General features: G+C 36.8%; 1 protein-coding gene across 7 annotated transcripts in view; it reads right to left on the reverse strand.

Moving 5' to 3' along the window:
* Window positions 1-25640, reverse strand: part of PTPRM (protein tyrosine phosphatase receptor type M) — a 445192-nt gene that overhangs the window by 250247 nt on the left and 169305 nt on the right. For all 7 annotated transcript variants that reach the window (XM_079300125.1, XM_079300120.1, XM_079300119.1 and 4 more), the window contains 2 exons: window positions 19897-20071; window positions 11793-12086 (listed from right to left, as the gene is read on the reverse strand). In XM_079300125.1, the coding sequence (XP_079156251.1) occupies window positions 11793-12086; window positions 19897-20071 (469 nt within the window). The remainder of the gene's footprint in view (window positions 1-11792; window positions 12087-19896; window positions 20072-25640) is intronic.

Genomic DNA, 25640 nt, shown 5'->3' on the forward strand with positions numbered 1-25640 from the left:
TTTTGTACCAGCCAAGACAAATGAAATCACTGTCAGTTTCTTTTAAAACAGTATCTGAATCGGATATATTCTTTATTATTTGACACTGAAAAAAAATCGTATATCCACTACTACTACTTTAAACTATACTCAATGTATTTTCTTTTAGCCATGTCATGTTAAAGCAACTAAGTAATTTCTAAATTCATTTGCTAACCTTATATTTAATGTTTTGCCTTTGAGAAATAGCACAAGCAAGTATACACCTAGAGACACCAGTGCACACAGTTGTCAAAAACATTTTATTATCAGTCCTTTTCCAACTGTTTGTGCAACATTGCCAATTATTAGCAACTTATTCTGAAATGGCTGTTCTTCCTCTTTCATCATGATGGAAACGTTTAGCAAACATAATTCAGCTTTTGCTGAGAATGAGTTTAGAACTAGCTTATCCATTGTTGTGTGTCCTCCCATCATCATTTAATAGCTCCACTATCCTTTCAGGGCAAGAAATAATCTTGTGGAGTAAAAAATGGAAAAAATAAATTGGTTACTTGTGCTTACAAAAACAGACCTAGATGCATGTGTTGTAAATCTGAAAAAAAAGTCATCATTTATATACAACCTAAGAACTTCATAAATATTTGTTCCTATCAGTTGCTCAGATATACTAGATACAATAATTTTTAATCAAAGTAATAAGCTGGCTGCTATGAAGAAATAATTAAATGTTTAGGTGGATCTGGGATTTACTCACATTAATAGAATTCTCTGAAGGTTACCTTTTTCTTCTTCATGCATCCTCAAAACATTGAAAAGGCAGAACACTCTTGCCCTGCCATTTCAGCATTTCAACTTGTCAAATCAACTGCTATTAGACTGCAATTGCTACAGAAGACATCTAGGGCCATGCCACTTAAAACTTCTCAGTAACAGAAGACAGTGCAAAACATTTTAAAGAAAAATCTCTTATCTGATCCACTGCAGAACTGTGCATCTGTAAAGCTCCTTAAGCAGAATAAACCTCTAGGATGTTATCTAATTGCAAATCATACAGTTTTAACAATCAATGCATAAATCAGTTTGTGACAGCCAAACCCATTATTTGGATGGAAAGAAAGAAGACCTACAAACTGGTCTCAGCAGCTTTCAGTAACATCCAGGAAGCAACTACTGCAGAGCACAGGAATGAATGCAGAAAAGTACATTCCTGACAGATTTTTAAGATTTTAACACTGACTGCTTTCATAAGCAATGATCTGTAAGTGGAGAGATTTACTGCAAAGTGGTAGCACACACAGCAGTAAACAACCACTCTGAATTGCAGCAGACCGTCTCTGAAAATTATCATTATGAAAATAAGCTATTTTCAAGTCACTTGTTTTAGGAAGTCAATACCACAGTGTATCCTAACTGCTTAGCAGAGATTGTGTCACTGTAACACAGAGTGAAAGAAAATAGTTTTGGAAAATTCATGGCAAACTGTTCTGTGATGTTATCAGCGCACTAATAGTTAATTGCTTTAATACTCATAGGTAAGATGTAAGTAATTTTTTACTTAGTCAGGAGTCCAACCATATTTTGAGATGAATTGCATATAAACTTCATTTAAAGGATGAACAGACAGTATATCCAGAGGAATCAGAGTGCAATTAGACCTGTGCCTAATTAACAGCAATAACTGAAGCACATAAAACACTACTGTAAATGCAGAGCTCAAATGAGTGTATGGAAGAAGAATGATTAATCTAATTGTTAAATGAGAGTGACTCTGAGCTCTGCTGTATTCTTTGAAAATCTAGTACCCAAACTTCTTAAATACTAATATTTGCTGGCACTCCCTTTGAAGGATTATGTAGAAATGAATGGAGTAACCTCATAATGTTTTTAATAATGACCTTTGAGACTCCAGTACTGGAAAGCAAAGGGTCCATCTCAATCAATAACTGACAGTTTGAAAATAAGAATATGCTGTCATTTCTCCTATCAGAAACAACTCTGTTCAAGACTAACCAGAATCTTGCTAAGATGGTCTTAAAAAGATCATATTTCTTCATGGACAGTCTTAGATATAGACTTACACAATATAAAGGTTAATGAAGAGAAACAGTCTAAGAAGCCCTATCTGCATAAGATTACTGTGAATTACAACACGATTCAGCCACCAGAATTCTTCACCTCCTCTTACACTAAGCGAAAAAATAACAAAAAGATTTTTAGTTTCTTTTTAAAACAACTAACAATGCAACAGTGTTTGTCAGTGAAAGAGTTTTTGACAAAAGAAATGCTTTCATTGATTATCCTGAATTATAAATTATAGCTCTCTAATTTTTCCTCTTATAAATGAATACTTTTCACAATCTAGCCTCACATGTCAGACAAAAAATGAAACTTTTATAATGGAAATTTAATTATAGTACAACTTTTGCCAGTTGTCATTCCAAAGTCATCTATAATTATGCTCAGGTCATTAAAAGTATTTTTTTCATTTACATGGCCAAAAATGCCTGTTACTTATTGGTTCATCTGCTCAAATTTAACACTCTACAACAGTAATTAAGAAAATTACTGAATTTAAAAAAAAATTAAGTTAATTGAAAACAAAACATCTGCAGAAATAGTCAAAACAAAGAGCAGCTGACAGACAATTTGATTTTTGTTTCCAAAGAACCTAAGTTTTTAGAAATGAAAAGGCACTTCTGCATGCCAAGAATAAACACTTATTATTACCTTTTTGCTTTACAGGCATTTTTCCATATAACTCTAAAAGATAACAGTCCACTATAAACATGATTCTCCACTGCAAAATTTCAGCACCAAAATACCTTCAGAGAGCTTTCTGAAAGTTCCAAATCATGAACTAACAAATGAAACTGAACTCTCACTTTTCCAAAATAAAGCCCTCCTCTCACCTTCCAGGAAGTGGATCAAATTTAATGGAATGAGTAAGCATGAACTAAATGCAGAGATAGTTGTTAATATATTTTAAATAACAAGGGTTGTCAAATGATGGCATAAATTAAGACAGCTAAATGCAGACATAAAATGCATAAATTTGAAAACACAGTTGTTGAAATTATTTAAGATGGTTAGGCATACAGAAATGCAAGAGCAATAAATCATTAATTTAACTGGCAATTTGATATTAATCCTCACTATTTGTCTTTTAACCTCCTGATATTGCTAAGCAAAGTCCTTCTCAAATTTATTTCTTCTTTCTTCTTAGAGATTTAAGTTAGTATTTCCTTGCTGAATCCTTTACAGTAAAATGCTTTCTTTCTTGGGCCAGAATTCACTTAGCTGTGTAGACATGGAGTAGGACAAAAAAAATAAGAATACAGAGCAGCTTTCCTCACCCATATTTTTGGCCTCTTAAGAATCTGGAAGGTTCTCAGCTCCATGGGGATGCCCCTCTCTGCCTAAACAACACACTCAACAGCAATTAGATGGATTACCAAAAAACCCTAATTTTTTACAGCTATAGAAGCTGAGGTCTGTGAACCATCTGAACTTTATTTTTGTTGTAAACAGTGATGCACACTTGCTCACCATGAGAGACCCTTAGACTGTAGGACAGCATCCCCTATTTACAGCACTGCAGCAACCTATTACTCTGAAGAGAGAGAATTTATTCCTCCAAACTCAGGGTATCTCTATCAGGATCTGCCCTGATTTCAGGTCTCAAACTTGACACATAGGCAACAGTCTAGGCTATAAAGTTGTAATTGAACTTGATAAAAAAGGTAATACTAGAAAAGCTGGAACCCAGCACTAGCTTTTCTTCTCGGGAACCTTTAGGAGGTTGGACTGAATTCTGCATATGACTCTACATTTGCAAAACAGGTTTGCAAAGTCAAAATGTCTCCCAAGCACTGAAAAAACCTGGAAGCACCTGAGTGGTGTAGTTGTTAATTTTCCTTTGAAAAGAAGTAAAATTAATATACCATACTTTCTAAAAACCCTTGATAACTACTTTTTTTTTTGTAATTTGACAAAACCCTAAACTACTAAAAGATTTAAAAAACTAGAGCATCTCTGTGTTTCTACATCATTCCTGGACGTTTCATGCTTCATAGATACTTCAGTAGAATTATGCAGTTATGTGTTTTTAAAGCTAGGCAAAGTTGCTGGGCAAGATAGCACACAGTCTAACAGCTCAAACAAAAGAGCAAGCCTTAAAATATTAAAACCAAGGAGCATGCCTGTCTGTTCATCCATTTCCATCTTTCAACACCCTTTAAAACCACTGGAAAATTTCATCCAAATAACTTGCTTATAATTTAAACTGATTTGACACAGTACTGACAGAATTTAATTCCAGAAAATGAGAGAGCCAAACTAGTGCCCCCATTCAGGAGGCACAGGGCAGACAAGCAGAAGTCTAACATCAAATACTCCATTTGACAATATATTTGTGGTTAATTGGGTGCTCCTTCCATCCATGCAGGTCTGTCAAAAGGGAAAATGGGATTACCTTCACAAGGTGATATTTAGTATCATAGATTTCTATGGGACATACTATTTTCCTGACTCCTAAAACAAAAGGAGTTTTTAGACTTGGCTCAGAAGTTTACACAACTTTTTGTTTTTAGGAAGAAACCTGCCCTTTTAGAGCTTAAATTCCCTTTGGCCATAGGGTTGATACATTCAGTGTGTATATATAAAGGGAAATGAGATGGGCATATATGTGTGTGTCTGTGTGTCATACACACTCTCTGGCAATGACAATCAGTTATTATTTTAGACACAAACTGAAGTAAATATACTTTGGTCACTTCAATGTATATAAGATTTTGCTTTTGGGATAAGACCAAGGCAGAGGAAAAGCCATACTTCACCTGTTTCATTTGCTAAAGATTTTGCCAAAGGATTAACATAATTAAAAATGAAGTTTGCTTATGAGTGGAAGACAGTATAGTATAACTGTATGTGAGAACTGGAACAGCTGATGTAAAAGAAGAAAGTGCTCAGCATAAAGTTGGTAAGGATAAATTTCAAGGCACCCATGAAACTTCACTGGAAAGACACAGAATGCCCTTTCCTGTTATTTTTAATTGCTTTTAATAACAGAGAACCAATGCATTCATTTAAATCTCCAGTAATAACTTACTTCTGAGAAGAGAGATCCAAAGCATCTATGAATCCCTGTATTTCCTTTGTTCACAACAGCATAATACTAAGGAACACCCATTAAAACAGTTTTTTGGTTTTTTTTTTTACAATTATTTACGAATATTTATAATTTACCACTTCCATTAAAGGTGCCCACAAAGCAGTCTTTTATTTATAACTAGCACACTCCCAGCTTGCTGGGTTTTGCTCACTCTAAAAAATTACTAACAAGTAATTCTTCCTGAATTGAAGTTGGGTACAATAACTGTTTGAGTGCATGCTTTTGAGCTTATCCTTGTAACTAGTGAGAGACTACAACCAAGACTGGAGATGAAGACATGTCATAGGAGAAATCATATTATCTACTTTTCCTTAAGGGTCATTATGTTTTATTCACATTCCCTCCACCTGGCAGATGTGAAATTAATAATTTTGCCCCTCGGGTTTGCTCTAAGTTAGTGAAGGTTCATTTGTCTCAAAGAGCAAGTTAATTTCTTCCTCTGCAAATGTTTTGAAATGGAAATCTATTAAAGTGAAGAACTAAGTCTCCATTTATATGACTGCTTTTCACACAAGCAAAGACATGGCAGTTATTTTTACATACACTCTGTTTCCATCTGTGTATTAACCCAGCTGTAACTGTCAGGAAAGAATCCCAAATGTTTCTCCTCATCCCAATGTGGAGCTGCTCAGAACAAACTGATCTGACAGTCAGGTTTCATGCTCTATGTCCTTACCAACACTAGATTGGGCCTAGATTCCTTTTATACTTCAGCACATGTGTCAGAAAAGAGAGTCAACAGACCTACATATTTTCAGCAGTTTTCCTGTCCTCTTTTTTCCCCTGCCCCTTCATGTGGTGGGGAGCAAAAATGTTCTGATTCTCAAGTGAGATCTCTGGATGGTCTATCTAACCAAAACCTAATTATTTAGGGACCAATGGAGATACAAAAGTGCAGGTACCAGTAATTTCTGTATTCAGTTCTCTTGGATGCTAATATTAAGATAAATTTTTGTGTTCACAGGCTGAAAATTCATGGAATGGAGAACCAACCCATGGAACAGACCCAAAGGAAAGATATATTTGGGATGTGTTTATTTCCTAAAAGAAATGTTCTGGTTTTGCTATCTGGCAACCACAAATTTAGAGAAGCATCCAGAATAATGCAGTGCAACTCAAACTTTTGTCTGTGATGAAATCTTTCCATCACATTGTACCTCACTGTTTATACAGCTTTAGACAAGGACAGCATTACAGTGTAAAGACCATGATACACCCCTGAGTGTTAAAGCAGAACTCAACAAACACCATGGTGACAGCTCTTCCCAGACTTTGACAGAAACTTGGAATCACAGAGTAGCTGAGGTAGGAAGGATATAGTTAATCTGGTCCAACCCTCACTGTACACCACCCTTGCTCTACCAGTGACAACTACAGCATCTTGTATGATGTCCAGACAACTTTTGAGCATCTCCAGTGCTCTTTCCTCACTTACAAAACCAGTTTGGGTTAATGAAGCATGACTTCCACTCTGTGAATCCATGTTGACTACTCCTGATCATGCTTCTGTCCCTTGTGCTCCTGGAAATGGCTTCCAAGACTGTTTTTTCCACCATCTTCCCAGGGTTTATGGTGAGACTGTCCAGGCTGTAGCTTGTTGTTGGGTGTTTTCTTTTCTTTTTTTTTTTTCCTCAAGAATTTAAAGGACTCCTATGGATTTGGGCAGAATTTGGATTATGTGGGCCTTTTCCCAACCCAAGACTCCTATAAAACAAGGGTGGGCTGCTCTGTAACACAGCATAAGAGAAGTCATCTCAGTAACACCTTGGGCACTTGCTTCCAGACAAGTGGCTCCCAAAAATGAACTTTCATACAGTAGGCAATTCTGAATACCATTTGTGCTTTCTGAAGGGCCCCTTCCAAAAAGATGCATTTCTGTTTCGTTTCCCTATCAGAAATAGCTGACCAGTGATACAGATACATGGACATATATCTCACTACACAGTCTTTGCTTGGAATTCTATTAAAATCTTTCAGTTTACTACCTCCTGCCCATCTGAAAGCTGCAATTCACCTGCTACAGCACAGAAAATCCAAAACTAGCTTTTATCCTTAGGAGACATTGACCTTTTATAAGGTAGTTTGTGTGTCATAAAAGCATTAGGAAAAAAGGACAATGCAGTAGGATCTTACTTTCATAATAAAAACATAAATGAAATGTAAGTTCACTGTGGACTTCTAGCTCTGATAAATCAGTTCAACTTTCTACTAAAGTTTATTACAGTTTCTGGTTAGGAATGGAGACTTTAGAAATACTATGGAACTTTTCCATGGAAAATAAAATGGTGCAGTATCTGCACCCTATTCCTCAGAGTTCAGGTTTCTCTGACCTGAGGCCCAGCTCTAATACAACACAGCTGCAAAATCATTGGTTAAAACTTCTGAAGAAAATTGCTAAGAAGAAAGAGCTGTGGAAAAAACCTGCAGTATGGCTTCAAGTTGACATTTTCCTATGATCACAAAACTAAGCAATGTTAAGATTTTGTTATATGCCTGAAAAACCCTGAACCTCTTCACAGGCAGCTCCCCATGGTATAGCAATGAGAAGAAATAACTTAATTCCCAGTGACACTAAGATCCTTCCTCTTTTCTTGAGACAAAAAGGTCAAAAGATTAAAGTCTTGAAGGACAGAGAAAGGCAGCTGTCATTTCAACCTAGGGAAGTTCTCAGGAAGAACTCATATTTCCTAATAGTGACACAGAATGGGGAAGAGCATAGAAATCAGCAGTAATCACCACTGAGAATCAAGAAAGGCCAGGGTATGGACACTGACAAAGGGAGAGACTAACTAGAGATTGAATAAAAGAAGGTGGGAGGGTGGAAAACAGGGAAAAACTGATTTATTATTCAGAACATTTTACACAAGAAGATACAGACTGTCCATCCTGACAGTGCTCCATGTCATGGGGCAGGAGGAAAGGGGTGGCACTGGGTACTGTCCAGCATACCACTGAAATTAAATGAAGGGTTCAAGACAGCTCCTGGCCTGTGCCATCTGCCAGGAGAGAATTCTGGCGCAACTTGATGCAGATCTGAACTGATCAGAGAGAAGAGGATACTCATTCCATCAGCACATTCTGAAACACTTAGATTTTTTTTCACAATGCCAGTGGATGCCAGTGGGCAGCACAGAATTAGTGAAACAATTCTGACACCTTGGAAGATTAACCAGCTGAAGCCAAAACTGGGAAAAACAAAGATTTTCTTTTTCAGGAGAGGGGTTTTAAAGAGTTCCTCTGCTCTGTTCTTCCAGATTGTAACAAGTCTTCTAGGAGTACCAGACATTTTACAACAAACCTGCAGCAGTGTTTCAAGAGCTCAGTTGTACTGGGAGTAACAGCTTTCCTTCTGACATGCTCAGGTGATGGGATAGAAGAGACAGCAAAATCAACTATGTTAATTAAAACATTACTGTTATTTCATTGTATGAAAATCATTGCTTAAATTGACAGTGACTGTTTTTGCAAAAACTCCAGGGCAGTAATTGTGTCTTAGCACAAAGAAGCAGAGATCTGACTCTTAAAAAAACTCCACAGTTTGGGGATAATTCATCAGAAGATTCTTTCATGGCAGTCTTTTTATCTATTTTTTTTTTTTTTAATTCCAATAGAGTTTTCTGGTTCAGTAAAGGGAAATATGCTAATTTTTAGAAATTATGCCAAATGTCACAGTGGAAAAAAAAATGCAAAAAAGAAAACAACTTTCCCTAGGGGACCTTAACAACCTCCTCCCTTAGCAGGAGGGAGGATTTTATATTAACTTTTCTTCCTAAGGTAGCTGTCTTTAAGACATATCTGGTCCCCAGCAGATTCAAGGAACATTAATTAGAAATAAAGTCTCCTAATAGAGTAACCATAGCAAAAAATTGCAGGAACTCATTTACCAGCTCTGCATTATTCAGGTGTGTTTTAACTGGGGCACTGTTTCATTACCAGAATGTAGGGACACAGACCAGATCAAGATTTGTACCATGCAGTGAATGTCAAAGACAAAACATGCTGGAAAGCCCTGAAATAAATAAACCTACCCACAGAAATACTGATACGGATGAGAAGAAACTACAAAACACAGTCTCTGTTATTAATCCTTCAACATACCTACTTTAGCTTTACTATGGACAGTTCCATTGGTTTTGGGTCAGATTGGGTCTCACCAGGATCAACAATGACAGGACAAGGGGAAGAGCTTCAAACTGGAAGTAGATCAGACAATCAGGAAGAAATTCATTGCTGTGAGGGTGGGGAGGCAGCTGGAACAGGTTGCCCAGAGAAGTTGTGGGTGCCTCATCCCTGGCATTCTGCATTCCAGGTTCACAAGACACTATGAGATGGCTGTAGGGAGAGGGAGCTTTGAGCATAGGAACAGGTGATTTAAATTCCAGACAATTGTAGAAGGCCTCCATTTCACACCTCTTTTCTAAGTCTGACTCAAATGTAGTTCATCATAGCCAAAATCCACTAAACTCCTTCAAATCTGAACTCCACATTCTAGGCTAAATCAAATCCAGACCTAAATGTAATTCTTTGGCTTTCTGAGAATTACACTGCAAGAGCACTTACATTATATTTCATCAAAAGGAAACAAAGCACTGCTCTAGTGAGTTTGATGCAACCAAGTGTAGAGATATTATTTTTTCTTTTCATTCTAATTATAGACACTTTTATTTAGTAAAATTACAGATAAGACTTGTCCATTACAAGCCTCTGAAATCTCATTTTGCTAAAATGAAAACATATTTCAAATGCTTTGGAGAACTATTAAGATTATTGAATGCCGAGCATACTGCTTCAAGTCTCCAAGTGGTTCACTATCTTCCCCTAGGGAACAGGCAAGCAGCATGCAATTATCACAGTAATTAAAAAGGTGCAATGATTCTTCTCTTAAAGACTCCTGTTTTATTAATTCTATGGTATGCTTTGGAGACTGGCATTATTTTACTCCTACCCCAGCTTAATTATACCGTCATTAGTTTATCAGCATCTCTTTTTAAACCCTTGGGCCAGTTATTAGCGTGTCACTTGCTAACAGTTAACCAATAACCACTACACCTTCAGAGCAGGGTCTTCTGCTATAAAGAAGCCAATTTGTAGAGACAGATTTAATATCATCATTCAATTTACATTTTTCAGTCATTTAACTTTCTGCTTTTAATTTAAGAAGGCTACTGTTTAACTTTATGAAAACACAAATAATTCTGATATATTACAAGATATTACCAAGTAATAAAAAATTTCCAGTACACAGTGGTTTATGAAACTGAATGCCTGTTTTAATACTCAAACAGTATCTACCACTGAGAAGAACAGAAAGCATATGATATTCTTAAATATAACTAAAATTCTGGACATCAGTCTCTACTAAGTGTGGCTGAGGTGGAGTTGAATTTCCTTCATAGCAGCCTGTCTGGTGCTGCATTTTGGGTTTGTACCTAATCCAAGGTTGGTAACACAACACAACTCTACAGGACAGACAGGCTCACTTACACAGCACCCAGTACTGCATTACCTGATCATGCAAGCAGATGAAAAGAATTTTAGAAAAACAGTTTAATTTTAAAATTACTTAAATACTTGTGTATTAAATATATACTTACCTTGCCTAGACAGAATTTGCATTATTATGAAAGGTATAGTGACCCAGAAACCCTCCTGAAAGGAACTGTTTCATTTTTATGCTCCATTTTTGATTAAGCTGAAGTTAGCTTAGCTTAGTAGAGAAAATCTTATATATACAAAATATTTAACGATTTCATTTTGTGTTTGACATCACACCAGTTCAATTCAACTGAAATGACATTTACTCTCTGACAGGTGGCCAAGTGACTTTACAAAAAGTATCTGCAATGGAAATATATTATTTCTGTTGAAGTATGTAATTTTTTTCTGTTAAAAAGGCAAGTAAGACCAAGTCATTCTTTAGAAGACTAGGAACAGTAAGTTAATATCACTTGTTACTCCCATTTTCTCTAGTTACACTCCTGCCTGTCTTCCACCAGCTTTAAAGCAGCAAAGAGATGATTCAAAATATTGGGGGAAAATACTAATGACCAAAGAAAATTCAGGTCACAGTATCCTCTATTATTTTCTGAGCAGCAAAATGCCAAACTAATATAACTGCCAGTCTTACTGAAAATTATTCTACAATTCCCTCTGTATAATAGGTGAACTTTGGATGCTATTACAATCAGAGGTCAGCTCTATTAATTATAACATCCGAAACAGGAGCCAAGATTGCCACAACACACCAGAAACTGCACTGTCTCATTTAGTAAAGAGACATGCTGTCAGTCACTCAAGAAAGCAGTCCTTTTCTAAGCCTCATCTGCTAATTGAGACTCCACAGTGAATGCTTTTGCTGTTACACAGGATCTTTTTCCACTTTATCTACAAGTTTGATGTAACTGACATTGAAAAGAAAGAAACATGCACAGTCATGATTTCATCAACAATCTACACTGGCACAGAAATTTGCTTTCAAGACCACTGTAGCTGCAAAATGCTAAGAGGTTATACTCAAAACCACTCAGTCTTTACTCCTGCAACCTGTTTAAGACAGACAGTAAAAACTGCTAGTGAATTAACTTATGTCTTCAGCCCTAGAAAGATGTTTACAACTTTCCCATCACCTTGGAGTACTCACCAGCACATTTTGTTCTTGTTTTGAGAGCTGGGCCTGGAGATCCTGTTCCTCCTTCCCCTGGTCTCGTAAGTAATACACTGATTTCATATTCTGTATCAGGATCCAGGTGCCCAATCTTATAGCTTGTGGAGTCCACGGGTTGTATGTCATACCAGCTTCCACTTGAAGTTCGGTACTCAACTTCCCTTTGGATAATGGGCCCATCCCCATTGATGGAATTGGCATTCAGCTGGATCCACAGGTAAGTTGCACCAACTGAGGACAGCTGAGGTGGGGCAATGGGCACTGGTGGCTCTGAAAAACAGTAAGGTATGATAACAAACTATGATTACACTTCCATTTTTCTCTGCTTCTAAAACATTCAAATAAGCAACAGGCTTTGTACTACATTAGAGTTGATGACTGCATAAAAATATGGATATGAACAAATCACCACTACAGACCAACTGATTTTCATTAAACTGCAATATTAAGATATTTTTGCTTATGCACTTGGAGATTTTAACCTGAGTCTTTTGGTTTAAACCACATAACCTGAAGCTTTTGGTTTACACCTCCTAACTTCAAATCAGGTGCAAATGGAATTCTATTCACAAGACATTCCATGGCAACTCCCAGTTTGAAAAGAAAGATAATCTCAGGTTTCCTCATACAAATACAGTTCGTTCTGGACATTAGTATTAATCCTCCTTGAAGCTAATGTTTTTAAGCTTCATGTTTTTAAAATTTATGTTGGAGTCTGTGCTTACACATAATGAGAACAGGAATTTCTGCACTGAAAAAAAGATTAATTATTTTTAATGTACTTAACTATTCAGTCTTCATATTTTCAGACTTCAGTGTAAGCAGAGTAGATACAGTGATTTTTCAAGTTCTATATTGTTGTTAAAATCAAAGAGCTTCTAAATGAAAGCTCAAGGATTTCTTGAGTTTTTTACTAGAGGTCTGTTTCTACATCATGTAATGGTTATTTTCACTAATTATCACACAAAAATGGTACTCTGTATCACAGAGCAAGCATGCACGTGATACCCTGATAGTTTGGATTCTAAAGATTTCAAAACCAACCAAAGTTTTTGTTTAACTCATATTAATTTACTATGTCATGGGCATCTGATTTTAGATTAGACTGCAGAAATAATTTGCAGACATCATCTTTTTTTAAAGAAAAATAACGAATTATTTTTCCCTACTGGTTAAATTACACTGCTGTTTCATGCATCATATTTGCAAAAAATTTGCTCTCCCACTGGTTAAATATATTCAGGTAGAATGAAATCAAGCCACCCTAATAAGGCAGTGTTAGATCCAACATTCTTAAGATATCTATCAGCAAACACTGCCATCTTCTTAAGGCTACACAGAGTATGCAATGAACACAGGACATCTATCTTCCCTAAGCTTTAGATTCAGATTTATCCTCTTCTGCTAACTTTCCCTCTATGTTGAGATTTAGGTAGCCAAAGAGACAAGAAGTTGAATTTATGTACTTCATCATTTTGTCATGGTCTTCAAAGTCACAGTTAAAGCAAAGAACATCAAAGAATGAAGCTAAATGGAGAAAGGATCTCTGGGAAGCATTCACTACTCCTGAGAAATAACAGAATTGCTATTTTAACAAACGTAATTATCCTACAGTATGCTACCTTTTTTCATTTATAGAAGCGTAACTCAGAGCACTAAGTACTCTGAAGATTAGCTGTGCCTCAGATAGATGGTGTTCCTAATTAGCAGGGCTCACTTGCATGCAAGCTTCGATCTGTGCAGTCTGTTAGCAATTGCTGAAATACAACACCACAAACCAGCAAACACAGGCACCATCCCTGTGTGTTTTCTTAACAAAGCTAAGTGCTTACTATCATGAAAAACACAATACAGAGGGCAACAAACCAGAACATCTCCAAAGATATCTACTAAGCATTACTAATTGGAACAGACATAAAAATAGCTTAATATATTGTGGCAGATTCCAGGGTATAAAGAATATTATTTAGATTTTCAAATATATGGCAATATATGGCAAACTGAGTTAGAAACATACTGTAGTTTTATTGAAACTGTTCTTCCTAAAGTATAGAAACTACAGCTTCATACAGTGATAGTATGTCTGGAAACAGTTCTGACTTGACTCAAAATGATTTAGCATCAATTTAAATCATTAGGCTGTTTTGTGAACCAAGACGTGAAATGGAACTTTTATAAAGCATCCTAAGGCATTTACTCAGCCATGCTGAAAGAACAGTTAATTACTTTCAAGTTTCAAATGCTACTAAAGGCTGTTGAAGTGCCATTCAAAATGCAAACTCAGGAGTTAGGTCACTAAGGTTAGTGGTTACACCAATTCATTCCAAATATTACAAGTACTTGAAACAGACGGTATTTTATTGTCTTTTTATACCTCAGGGTATGTTTTTCATTTCTCTGGGACTACAATGAAAAAAGGTTAATTCAAGTTACATTATTTCAGCAAAGCCTGCATACACTGCAATTTCATACTATTAACATGGTATAATACCAAAAGTTACATTCTTACCAATGATCCAGACTACCTAAAATGAACCTATCATTACAAATATGATGCTCATATTGACTGACTGATTAAAAACATAAGACTCAATTAAGCAGATCCTCTAATACAAACACTGTATATCCCAATATAATGAACTGATTTCACGAATGAAGTGTGAAATGTATTCTTCTGTCTTACTAATTTATTTTTTTCCTTCAACAGAATGATTTAGTATTTTTAGGATGCTGAGAAATTTGAATCACTTAGGTAAGTACCACACTGCAGCACTACTGTCCTTCACTAAAAGCAGTTTTACTGGCAGCCACTGAGGTAGTCTCAATTAAGTAACATGCAAATTAATACCTTTATGGAACAGTACAATAGACTTGATATTTCAGGGCTATGTATGTTCAAGGAAGGATTTTCAACTGACAGCAGAAATAAGTTTGTAGCAGTGGCTATTTAGTACAATGACTTAGCTGAAAGAGGAATTCTTCCTTGCCGATCTCCTCCTGAAGCAAGCAGGCAAAGCTATTCAGTACTGTGAAGCCCCTTTAAATGCAGGGTTTTAAAACAGAATAATAACTGAGAAAAAGAAAGTAAGTGGGTCCATATTTCAAATTTTATGCCATTTAGACTTTGAACAGACATGTGACCTCCCCTTGAATTCTCTGACAAATGACAGTGGGCACAATCCCTTAGGGAAAGGAAATAGTGGCTACTTTACAAAGCCAGAGGTCTGCAGGTGGCAGAATGCTTTAAGCAGGTGCTCTCCAGTCACCCTACATAAATGGATCATTTATATTAAATGTGAGAAAAAGACAGACTTTATGATAAGGAGCAGCCCTTCTCTTACACAGAGGATAAAAACAAATCTAGCCATACATTAATGTAAACTATTTATATTCTTAGGCACTTTTCATTAATTGAAAACACACTTGAAGCTGCAACTCCTTCATTTAAACTGCTTTGTACTTAAATTATACAGATTTTCCAGACAGTTTCTACAAAATGTTAACAGATTTCACTTTGCAGTTCTTTTAAAATTTTAATTGGGAGGGGAAAGGCATCACACTGGGATGCCACTGGAGATAATGTAAATCTCTAGGATTTAAGCGAGTTAAAGAAGGCAAAAATAGACATTTCTTCTCTGCAGCTCAGAAGCACTATCTTGAAAAATGACAAAATCTACTTCCTCTCTTTTTGCAAATGCATGGATGTGTATATGTTTGTTTACCTTCCCCTCTTTGTCACGAAACCATAAGATCATGTTGGAAAAAACCTCCAAGACAATCAAATTCAACCTTTGACCAAACACCAAGATGCCAACTAAACCACGGCACCAAGTGAATGTTTTCAGGGATGGGGACCTCACCACCTACCTGGGCAGCCCATTCCAATGCCTAAGCATCCTTCCAACCCAAATTTCCCTGGCAAAGCTGGAGGCTATGAGCTCTTGTTCTGTCCCTTGTTGCTTGGGAGGAGAGACCAACCCCACCTGGCTATGACCTTGTGTCAGGCAGCTGCAGAGAGCAATGAGTGCCTCTGAGCCTCCTTTTCTCCAGGCTGAACACCCTCAGCTGCTCCTGACCCACTCTCCTGACCCTCCACCACCTCCCTGCCCTTCTCTGGATTCACTCCAGCCCCTCAATGTCCTTCCTGCACTGAGGGGCCCAGAACTGGACACAGCACTCAAGGCGTGGCTCACCAGTGCCAAGCACAGGGGGACAATGCTGCATGTCTTCTTGTTTAGTCCCAATTTTCACCTCCCTTCCTCCTCATTTCACAAAACCTCCCAGTCTGCCTTTCCTTTCAGTCCTAGCAAAAAAAACCCTCCCCTGGGTATGCAGCTTCTTGTTCTTGCACTTCTAACTATCCACATTGTTAATCCATCATAATTTTACTCTCAAAGTACAAGGATTCAGCAAGATAGAGGACAGTTTACTAAAAGCACACTAATGGTAAGCTCATAGGTCTTGATCCCTTGTGCCTGGATCCAGCCTGCCCCAGAGGAGCTCAGATCCCTGCTTGCAATTAAATTCCCCACACTGTATCTAGAATTTCAGGGGAATTTGAAAGATGAACTCAAAGAAGTCTCTTGCTGGGTTTTATTTGGTAGTTTGTTAAATAACTATATTTGAGAACACACTTTCACAGAAAGAGAAAAACAGCATTCTTGACATAACTAGAACCTCCTGAAAAAATATTACTGCTTCAAAGTCCAGAGCCTCCAGCACTGCCCTATGGCAAATTTGCTAAGATGGATGAAGTATATCAGCTCTTCTAGTTGGAGGTTTTTTCAGCACCTTTGTGCTGAGGCACACACCCACACTAAAAAATGCAAGTCTCCACTCAGTCTGCCAAAAAATGAGCATATGAAACTGGACTTCATTATAGGAATTGTTAGGCAATGATAAAAACAAATCCTAATGCCAGTACTGTTGGTAAAAAAAAGGGGTACAGACAGTGATGGATCCAGCATGAAAGGTTAGCTAGAGAGAGCAAAACAGATGCCAAGTACCTGTGTATAATGTATGAGAAGAACTGATACCACAGATAAGTAATCACTGATATTTTCTTACTACGTCTTGAGGTCAAAATGACTTTGCCCTCCAGAATAAATTCTTTGCTCTAGAGGTCCTGAAGAGGTTTGGTTCTGTTCCCGGTGTTAAATTTTCCATTTGGAAAATGCAGACATTTAAGCTGCCAGCATTACAGATGGCTACCTTTCTATGCCCTTGCTTAAAAACCTAACCAAACTTCTTTTAGCCAATTTGACACCTAGGTTTACCTTGTTTGAACTCAATAAGCAGTCTGAACTCTGTAATAATCTGATGTCTGCTAGACAGTCTCATTCTGTTCTCCTAAATCTAATCTGTGTTGGATCTGCCCACTATTAGAAAACTTCAACCTAGGGACTGTATGTAGAACTCTAATTTACTTCACCAAATGCATTTAATCAATTCCACCCGACTATTTTCCTTCTGCTCAATGTTTGATTACTTTTATGTCATCTATTAGATACGAGCTGATGTTTTTTACAATAAGTGGGTTATCTGACAAGGCCAATTTCATGCCTCCCATTAGATAAAGTGACATTTCAATCCAATTCTCTGACAAACTTAGATGAGGATACTGTGCAGTTTGACCACATACAATGACAAGGCACTTGTCTTTTCAGCCTTTCTTATCAGAACAAACACTCAGGTAAATTGAAAACCTCCCCTTCAGGATTTATTTAAATAGAACAATCAATACTTTATTTCACTATCCTCTAAAAGGAATATAAGCTACCACAAACAAATTTTGAAAAAAGGCCTTTCTTTCCTCTCCTTTTTAAGGCCAGACTAATTGTTCACTGACAAGCTTTTCCTCATTCACTAGACAATATTCGTGTTTACAATTATTTAATAACAAAACTGACAGCTCTTTAATTGTGATTTCCCCTTCTTCCATACTGCTGAAACCTTGCTATAACATGCTCACTCAGGTAAAAAAAGAAGACAAAAAAAAAGAGAATAAGAACACCTGGCAGTTTCTTCCATGCCTTCAATTTTTAAAATTTCATTCCTATTCCTTTGTGACTGCAGGCTTGTTTTGCAGCACCTGAAACTAGCAGCCCTTCTGCTCTTTTCAAGAGTTCTGGTACCTCGTCTCCAGTGCCACACAACATCATGCCACAACAGCACTACAAAGCTTGAAGAGATTTACACATATAATTGGAATCCACTTAGAGTAGGTTCCTATTTAGTGAAACTTTGTCTACAGCGAAGTAGAATGAATATTGTACAGAGTTCTAACCCGCTCTACTGTGCAAACATCTCTACTTAAAAGCAAATATATTTTGAAAAAAGCCCTATTCCAGTTCAGAACTTTTTGAAACTTGAGTTACAGGTTCAGTAACCAGAACAAAACAGCATGATAAATGTAAAGAACTGATTCTCTTTAACTTATACTGTGTTTGACTCTCCTGTCATTCTAGCAATGTAACTCCAAGGAAATTCCTCATCAGTTTAGTTACACCAGCACAAATGAGAATTAAATTCATTGTTTGTAACAAAGAGGGGGAGTAATTACACTACTGTTTTTACACATATTATTATTAAGCCATCAGCAATTCCCAACTCTACTAAACATTACATGCAGTGTGGGCATATGTATATTTTTCATGATTAATGGATGTTAACATAGTAAAAATATATAGTTGCACTGAAATCAACCTGTTATCTTTCAAAACTGCTAACTGATATTGCAGAAAACCTGCTAAAAATTAGAAAATAGAAATACTTAATTATATGTCATCAAGAAGAAAGCGTATTTATTAATTAGCCCCTAATGCTGTTGTTCAGTACAGTCATCTAACCTTTTACAGCACAATGCTTAAAGTGGGTCTTTTCAGGTCAAAAAGGAACGACCTGCAGGTGGTCTCATAAAAGCTCCAACACAGGCAATGGGGATTACCATAATTACTTTGCCACTCTACAAGTAGTTAATGGGATTACACCCTAAGGCTATCCACTTGCTCACAGTGCCCAGTGCAAATTTTCTGAAAGAATCTGGGTAAGCACAAATGCTTTAATGATACGCTTCATAATTTCATCTATTGTACCTCAAAAGAAGTACTAATAAATTAAAACACTCTGAATCAAAGAGACTGAGAAGAAATTAACTCCTTTGGCTTCCTATACTTCTCTTCACTGATGCTGTTACTCCTTCCTCTGCCTCTCTCAGGCAGTGTTTATTCCTCTTTGTTTTCACTGGTGTTAGGTCTAAAAGATGCTTTATCATTCCTACTGGGGTTATAGTCCATGCTTCCCTTCTTTGCTGACTTTCATATGTATCTATTTTTGGCCACCTACTTTATTTTCTTTTCATGCTTGGACTGAAATAACCTCATTTTTTCCACCATGCCTTATAATTAGATTCTCATCTCACCCACTCTATTTGTTTCTTTTTTCATCTGTCCATTCATATAGCTCATCTATGTTTTCATGCTACAATTTGTTTTGTCTCGTTATCTTCATACCCTGGTTATTTCCAACATCCTTCTCCTGTCCCATTTCTCTCCATTTTCTCTACAACACATTCACTAAAACACAATTCTTGCTTTTGGAAAATGGATTATTCTTCATTACAGCTTTCTTGCATCTTCTTCTACTGGTGACAGGTTATTCCCCATTCTACTTACATCTAATTATTTCCCAAAATCTTTAAAAACATCCCACTATATACTGAAATATGTGCATTTTATATAATCACCTTAATGTAAATACCGCATATTTTTTAGTAAGTATATTTTTAGAATACAACCTCCACAAAGGAGGCAAGTAGCCATTGTTACGTTCATACTTTAAATAAAAGCTTGTAAATATGTATCGATCTGAACAGCAGTCAATCAACCAGTACCTAGTTAATTAGCCACGGTTTCTTCTACCACTCCCTTGTTACAGCTGGCTCAAGATTTACATAGGCAAAATCTATTTACCGAACCTCTTATCAAGTTTAACAGGCTGTGGGTGACACTCAGTGCACGAGCGGCTGCAAGCCCTGAGTGCATACAGGGAGCAGCAGGTTCTGACCAGTGGGGTGCAGTACCTTTGACGATGAGCTCGGCATAGTTGGACACCCCAACGCCTCCCTCCGTGCGGATCATGCAGCGGTAGTTGCCGGCGTCGCGCTTCGTGGCGTTCACCACGCTGAACAGAGCCACGAACCGCCGGGCGTTGAACACCCTGATGTCCTTCAGAGGGGCATCCCGCACGTAAATACCCTAGGCAGACAAAATAAAGAATATTATTAGTCATATTAAAACAAGAAATTATACTTCTCTCAAGTTCCCCAGGAGGAGAGGAAAGATAAAAGCTGAAGTCTGTAAGTTACTTTTCCTTGTGTGACTGTGAGACTTTTCTGCCTTTCCGTGTGAGTTAAACCATTCACCATGAGTGGGCAACCATTAATCTGTAACAGCTGCTTCCAGCTCTTTATAGATTAACTAATAGAAAGATTTGAGAGCAATGTAACATTTACTTGCTTAGTTTGTTTTACACAAATACTTATATCTATTTCTTTAAAAAAACAAACATGAAGTCCAGCATAATCAGTCTGTGCTTCTCCTTCCCTCCCTGCACCTGCTGCTTGGCATATGCATTTTGCAGGGGGACAGCAGTGGATGGTTCTCATAGCAGTACCCACCCAAGGGGTTATCAGTGACTCTGCTAGAAAAGACCAGGCACAGATTTAGCAGGTAAATGATCTGAAGCTGTCTCCACCTCTCACTTCCTCAGCATGACACTGGAAACTGGGCAGCTTCTATTTCAGTGCAGTGTCTTGCTGTCAGTTCAACACATTACATGTATGGCACAAGAAAATGAGCCCTGCAATAGCTGAGGAGCACAAGGAGTGAAAAACTGAGGGGAGAAGACAGAAGAAAGCAGAGATGACAACTTGCCACGTTCTTTGACACAAAGATAATAGCAGAGAGACTTGGCCCTCAAATCCTCATCAGAACTCATGCTCCACCTGACCATGAAATAGGATATGTGCACTGTCAACACTCAAAAACAGGCAGAAAATGTGTAAAGATTGAATTATGAAAGCTGGGGGAAAAAAGTCAGAAATCTACTGACAACATTAACTGAAACAAGCAAACAACAAAGATGCACTTTTCATACATTGATATATATTCCAACATACTGAAGGCTGCAAACACAAAGAGAAACTGGAATACCCCAACTAGCACTTCACAAAAAACACTCTGTCCAGGAAGGCACACAGACTGCCTGATGCTATGTAATGATATCAGGTATGTTTAGTGGGTTTCTCTGACTTGAGGAGTTTCAAGCAGGTCAAGGGTCCTGGACTATCAAGCTTCTATAAACCAACAATGTATCTGATGTCTGTGTTTCTACCCTGGAGGTAGTAGTTTGTCAAGCAGAATTTAAGACATATAGAAAATACTGATCTCACTCTACTATGATCTTATTTGCCACTAAATTGGAAGTGTCCTTGAAATACAAAAGAGCTTTATACAAAACCTTTAAACAATAGTCACACCAAATTAAACTCATCCATAAATCACAAAAACAAGTCAAAGCTCATCATGCTGTTACACCAAAGCAACACAATTAGCAAAAAATACTGATTCTAATACACACTAATGTAGAGTTATTTCCTCTTCAAAAGGAAACATGGGTGATGTAAAGCTTATGAGAAAGAAAGAAAAGAAAAAGATGTCCAAAGGAGAATATGCTATAATGCCTTAAAAATTACTCAGCTGTGAATTATTACTTGAGAATTACTTCAGATAATTGACAGGTCCTTAAGATTCCTCAAGGTTTGAGCTTCTGATAAAATAGCTTCTTGTGACATGGCATGGCAGGTACCAAAACCTAAACTTGGAAAGAAACATTTCAAACTACTATTTCAAAACTACTATTTTTACTAGTTTTGCCACTGTAATATCCTTCTAGCAAGAATGGCTATCAATAACAGGAGATAAGCAGTGGGTTAATTAGGATTTTGGAGAATGAATATTTCTTAAAAGCTACATTATTTCTTACCTAATACAGTAATTTAATTAATCCTGGTAATCAGAACTGCTGATCAATGACAAACCATAATCCAGTTTTAAGGTATGTTACTGCAGCTTTCAGACTTTTGAAGGATCCCATACATACCCAAATCTCTATATTACTATTTCTATTTTTCTAATTGCAACATTATGAAGCCTTCTGCAGGCTATTTTTTCCTGCCCAGAAATAGGGTAAGTTATTCCCTAGAGAAAAACACACTGCCACATACTGATTAATTCTAGCACCTAAAGTAGCTCAGCTCATTTAGAGTGTGAACAAACTCCTCTGCTCTACAGCCTCCCTTCCACGTGGGGAACCTGCATCCACAATTTACCAGGTCTCTTATTAAGAGCTACCATACAACTGTGTAAGTATTTTAAAATAACAATTTATTGCTGTTCCCACAGAGAAAGAGATGAAGGGAAAGGATTAGGCAATGCCACTGTAATTCCTGCCTTAATTTGCAGCTCTTGAAGAGGGGCAATCATGGCAAGATATGATGCATACACAGTCCCTGCTGGCCCTACACAGAGAACTGTGTCCTACCACACCATCCCCTCAGACCTCCAAGGGATTGGCAGAAATTCTGAACTGCACAGACTGGGTGCTCAGAGGAACTGCCAGCAGCCCGTGACAACCCAGCCCCACAGGACATATTTCCCATCTTCTCCACGCAATTTAGAATGGAAATTACTGTTTCACTTGGGTCCCATAATCTTTTTCACCTTCTGCTGATTCTCAAATATACTAATCTCACCTGATTTTGAATGTTTTAACTGCTGTTCTACAACAGGTAATCTTAGTTTGATCAAATAATTAACTTACATGGCTTTGGGACACATGCCATCCATTCACATACCAATAATTTTAACTGAAAAAAGGAGAAACCAAATCAGACTTCAGGAGGCACACATCATTTTTTGCTCAAATAAAAAAGCTAGAGGACCCTTAAATGTAACTTAACTTGGCTCCACAGAGGATTTTGAGCATATTTGCCCTCTACCAAAATCCAGATGAGAAAAGGTAATTAATGGTGGCTTCAAAATTCATGAGAAAGCTCTGGAATAAAAAGCCATTCTTATTTTTATTATTACTGTAACAAAGCTGTAAAATATACAGGAGATTATTATCAATAAAGATTATCTTGACAGACTTCTCTCGAACATTACAAACTCATGAAGGCAAAGTGTAGAGTGTCTAATTATATGTTAGAACTCAAACAGTCCCACAGAATCACTAGCATGATATTTTATACTAGAACTCAAAGGAGATGAAAAAAGGCCCATTTTTTCTTTAGTCTCTTTAGGGAGAAGTATTTTCAAGGAAAATATAGTGTCTGGAACAGACAAAGACTAAGAAACATAATTGCTTTACGTTCTACAAGAAAAAACACAGCCCAAGAGAGCAAGTTTTCCCTCCCTTCTGGGATAACAGCAAATGAGTGGGAGAGCTGCCTAATTGATTTAAGCCTTAGCATAAAGGAACAGTAATGAAGGTAATGAATTCAAGTATAAGAAAAGTTCAATCTATAGGCATTGCAGAAGACAGTTACAAAGGCTGTGCAGAAAAAAATTTAAAAAAATAAAAATAAAAATCCCACACCTACCACTTCTCTCAAACTCTTATTTCAGCAGTGGACAAATGGCAGAAGACTATTTTCAGTCTGAAAAATTGCTATTTACAATCTGATATGAGAATACAGAATCATCTCTGTTATAACAGTGCCCACATACCCAGCTTCACTCCCTTTATTTGTGATTCATATTTTGTTCTCCCTGACTGACTGCAATGATTTCAGTAAGTTATCTGGGTATCTTTTTTTCCAGTATGTAACAGGCCCATTTCAGCTCACTGGTTGATAAATTACAAGCTCTCAGTGCTGACTGCCAACAGCTATTTCATTCAGAATGGCTAAAAATAACATATAAAATGAAAATTTGTTTATTAAGCATACCAGCACATTCCATCACAATTTCTTTATGAATAACTATTTTCAGTAGCATTTAGAAAAGTAAGTTTTCATCACTCACTAATGCAACAATCTGAACTCCCACAAATGAGAGGTTGCTTATGATATACTGTTTTACTAGCTACAGTCATTAAAACTTTAATCTCAGGGTTTTTGAGATTCTGAAATTTACCAGTAGGTCTTGCAAACTCTCACTTTTTAAATGAAAGCCTGAGTCAAATACATGATATTTTATTGAAAAATAAACAAAAAAATGACAAGTCTGCAATTTACTAATCCCATGTCCAGAAAGGAGGATAAAATTAATGATTTACAATACAACACTGTGGTACTAAAATAGGTTGTTGGAGCAAATTTGCAGTATCCTGTTTTCTGGGTAGGGCTTTTTTATGCTTTGTTTTGTTTAAATACAATTCAAAAATAAATATGGTTCTTTTAACTTTCTTTACTTTAGCTCTGATTTGCCACACAAAAGTCTGAGGTTTTACTACTGATTAGGGCTGTTAGCTTTTCCTGCCCCTGGGACTTGGAGAACTGTGTGAACAGGATACCTCATTCTTTGGAAAGAGGAAGCTGCCATAATCATTTAATGTTAGACCTGCTGGGACTACAAAGGCCACGTCCCCAGGGCAGAGCTATCTCACCTCCTTAAAACACAAAAACTATGGCCACAGAATAAATATTGAGATCCAGAAATGAAAATAACAGATTCCACTGGCTGCTGATGAACCTGTGCATTTTCAAACGCTCAGAGAAAGCTTTAAAAAATACTAAATACATACATTAAAAATACTACTTAAGCCAACTAAATAAAATATGGAACTGAAAAGTCACTTGTAATAATAAATTTTCTATTAAACAACAAGTTATTTAATATATAGGGATATAAAAAAAAATTAGCTTAATTGAATTTCAGGATATATACAGCTTGAAAAATCCATATGCCTAGTACCAACATATTAAATGCATATACAGACAGCTTAAAGCACTTTAAAATGTACATTATTTTTCCATTTTAGGCAAGTTAGAATGAAAATAAATAGGCTGATAGTTATTTAAATTACACTTACTGGCTCTTCTAGGCAATGAACTAACACTAAGTCTTTTAAATGAGCAGCAATTTAGCAGCAACAATCCATATATTAAACCCTTCAGAAATACTTTTAACAAAAAAGCAGCAGCAATTCAAAGGCATTGAACTTCTGGGATGTTACCTCCAGCACTACCAGAAATAATCGTTCTCAAGGCATGTATCAACAATTTTATGAGAAGAGAGTTAAAAGGAAACATCAGTCACCCTCTGTCCACATAGGTAGATCAGGCAGCTTTTCATACATTTCACAGAATGAAGGGTTTCCACTTCCAAATATTCACATTTATAAAATTGTGATTAGAGTTATATTAGTGGAACCTCAAATAAAACCAGCAAGTCCAGAAGCAATTTTAGTTTAAAATGTGTATAAAATATACAACAAATAGTAATTAATACCTCAGGAAAATTGCTTTGCAGAGTTCATATAATTCCAGCAACTAAGATGGCAACCTCTGAATTTCTAGATTTGTGTTCATAACCAAGACAACTGTTTGTCATTCTAGATTAGAGCCACCACACATCCTGTGATTATCTTGTATGCATTCCATATGTCTATGTTAAAAAGTATGTTTCATTCAAGAAATAAGGCTATGCTGGAAAAAGATTATTATTGTCCTATTTGGAATTATTCTGCTATGAGACAGAATTGCACTCTGCAGGTGTAACTAATGTGCATTCAGCCAAACTACTATTATTCTACCTTTCA

This window comes from Erithacus rubecula (assembly GCF_903797595.1).
Source record: "Erithacus rubecula genome assembly, chromosome: 3".
Lineage (NCBI taxonomy): Eukaryota > Metazoa > Chordata > Aves > Passeriformes > Muscicapidae > Erithacus > Erithacus rubecula.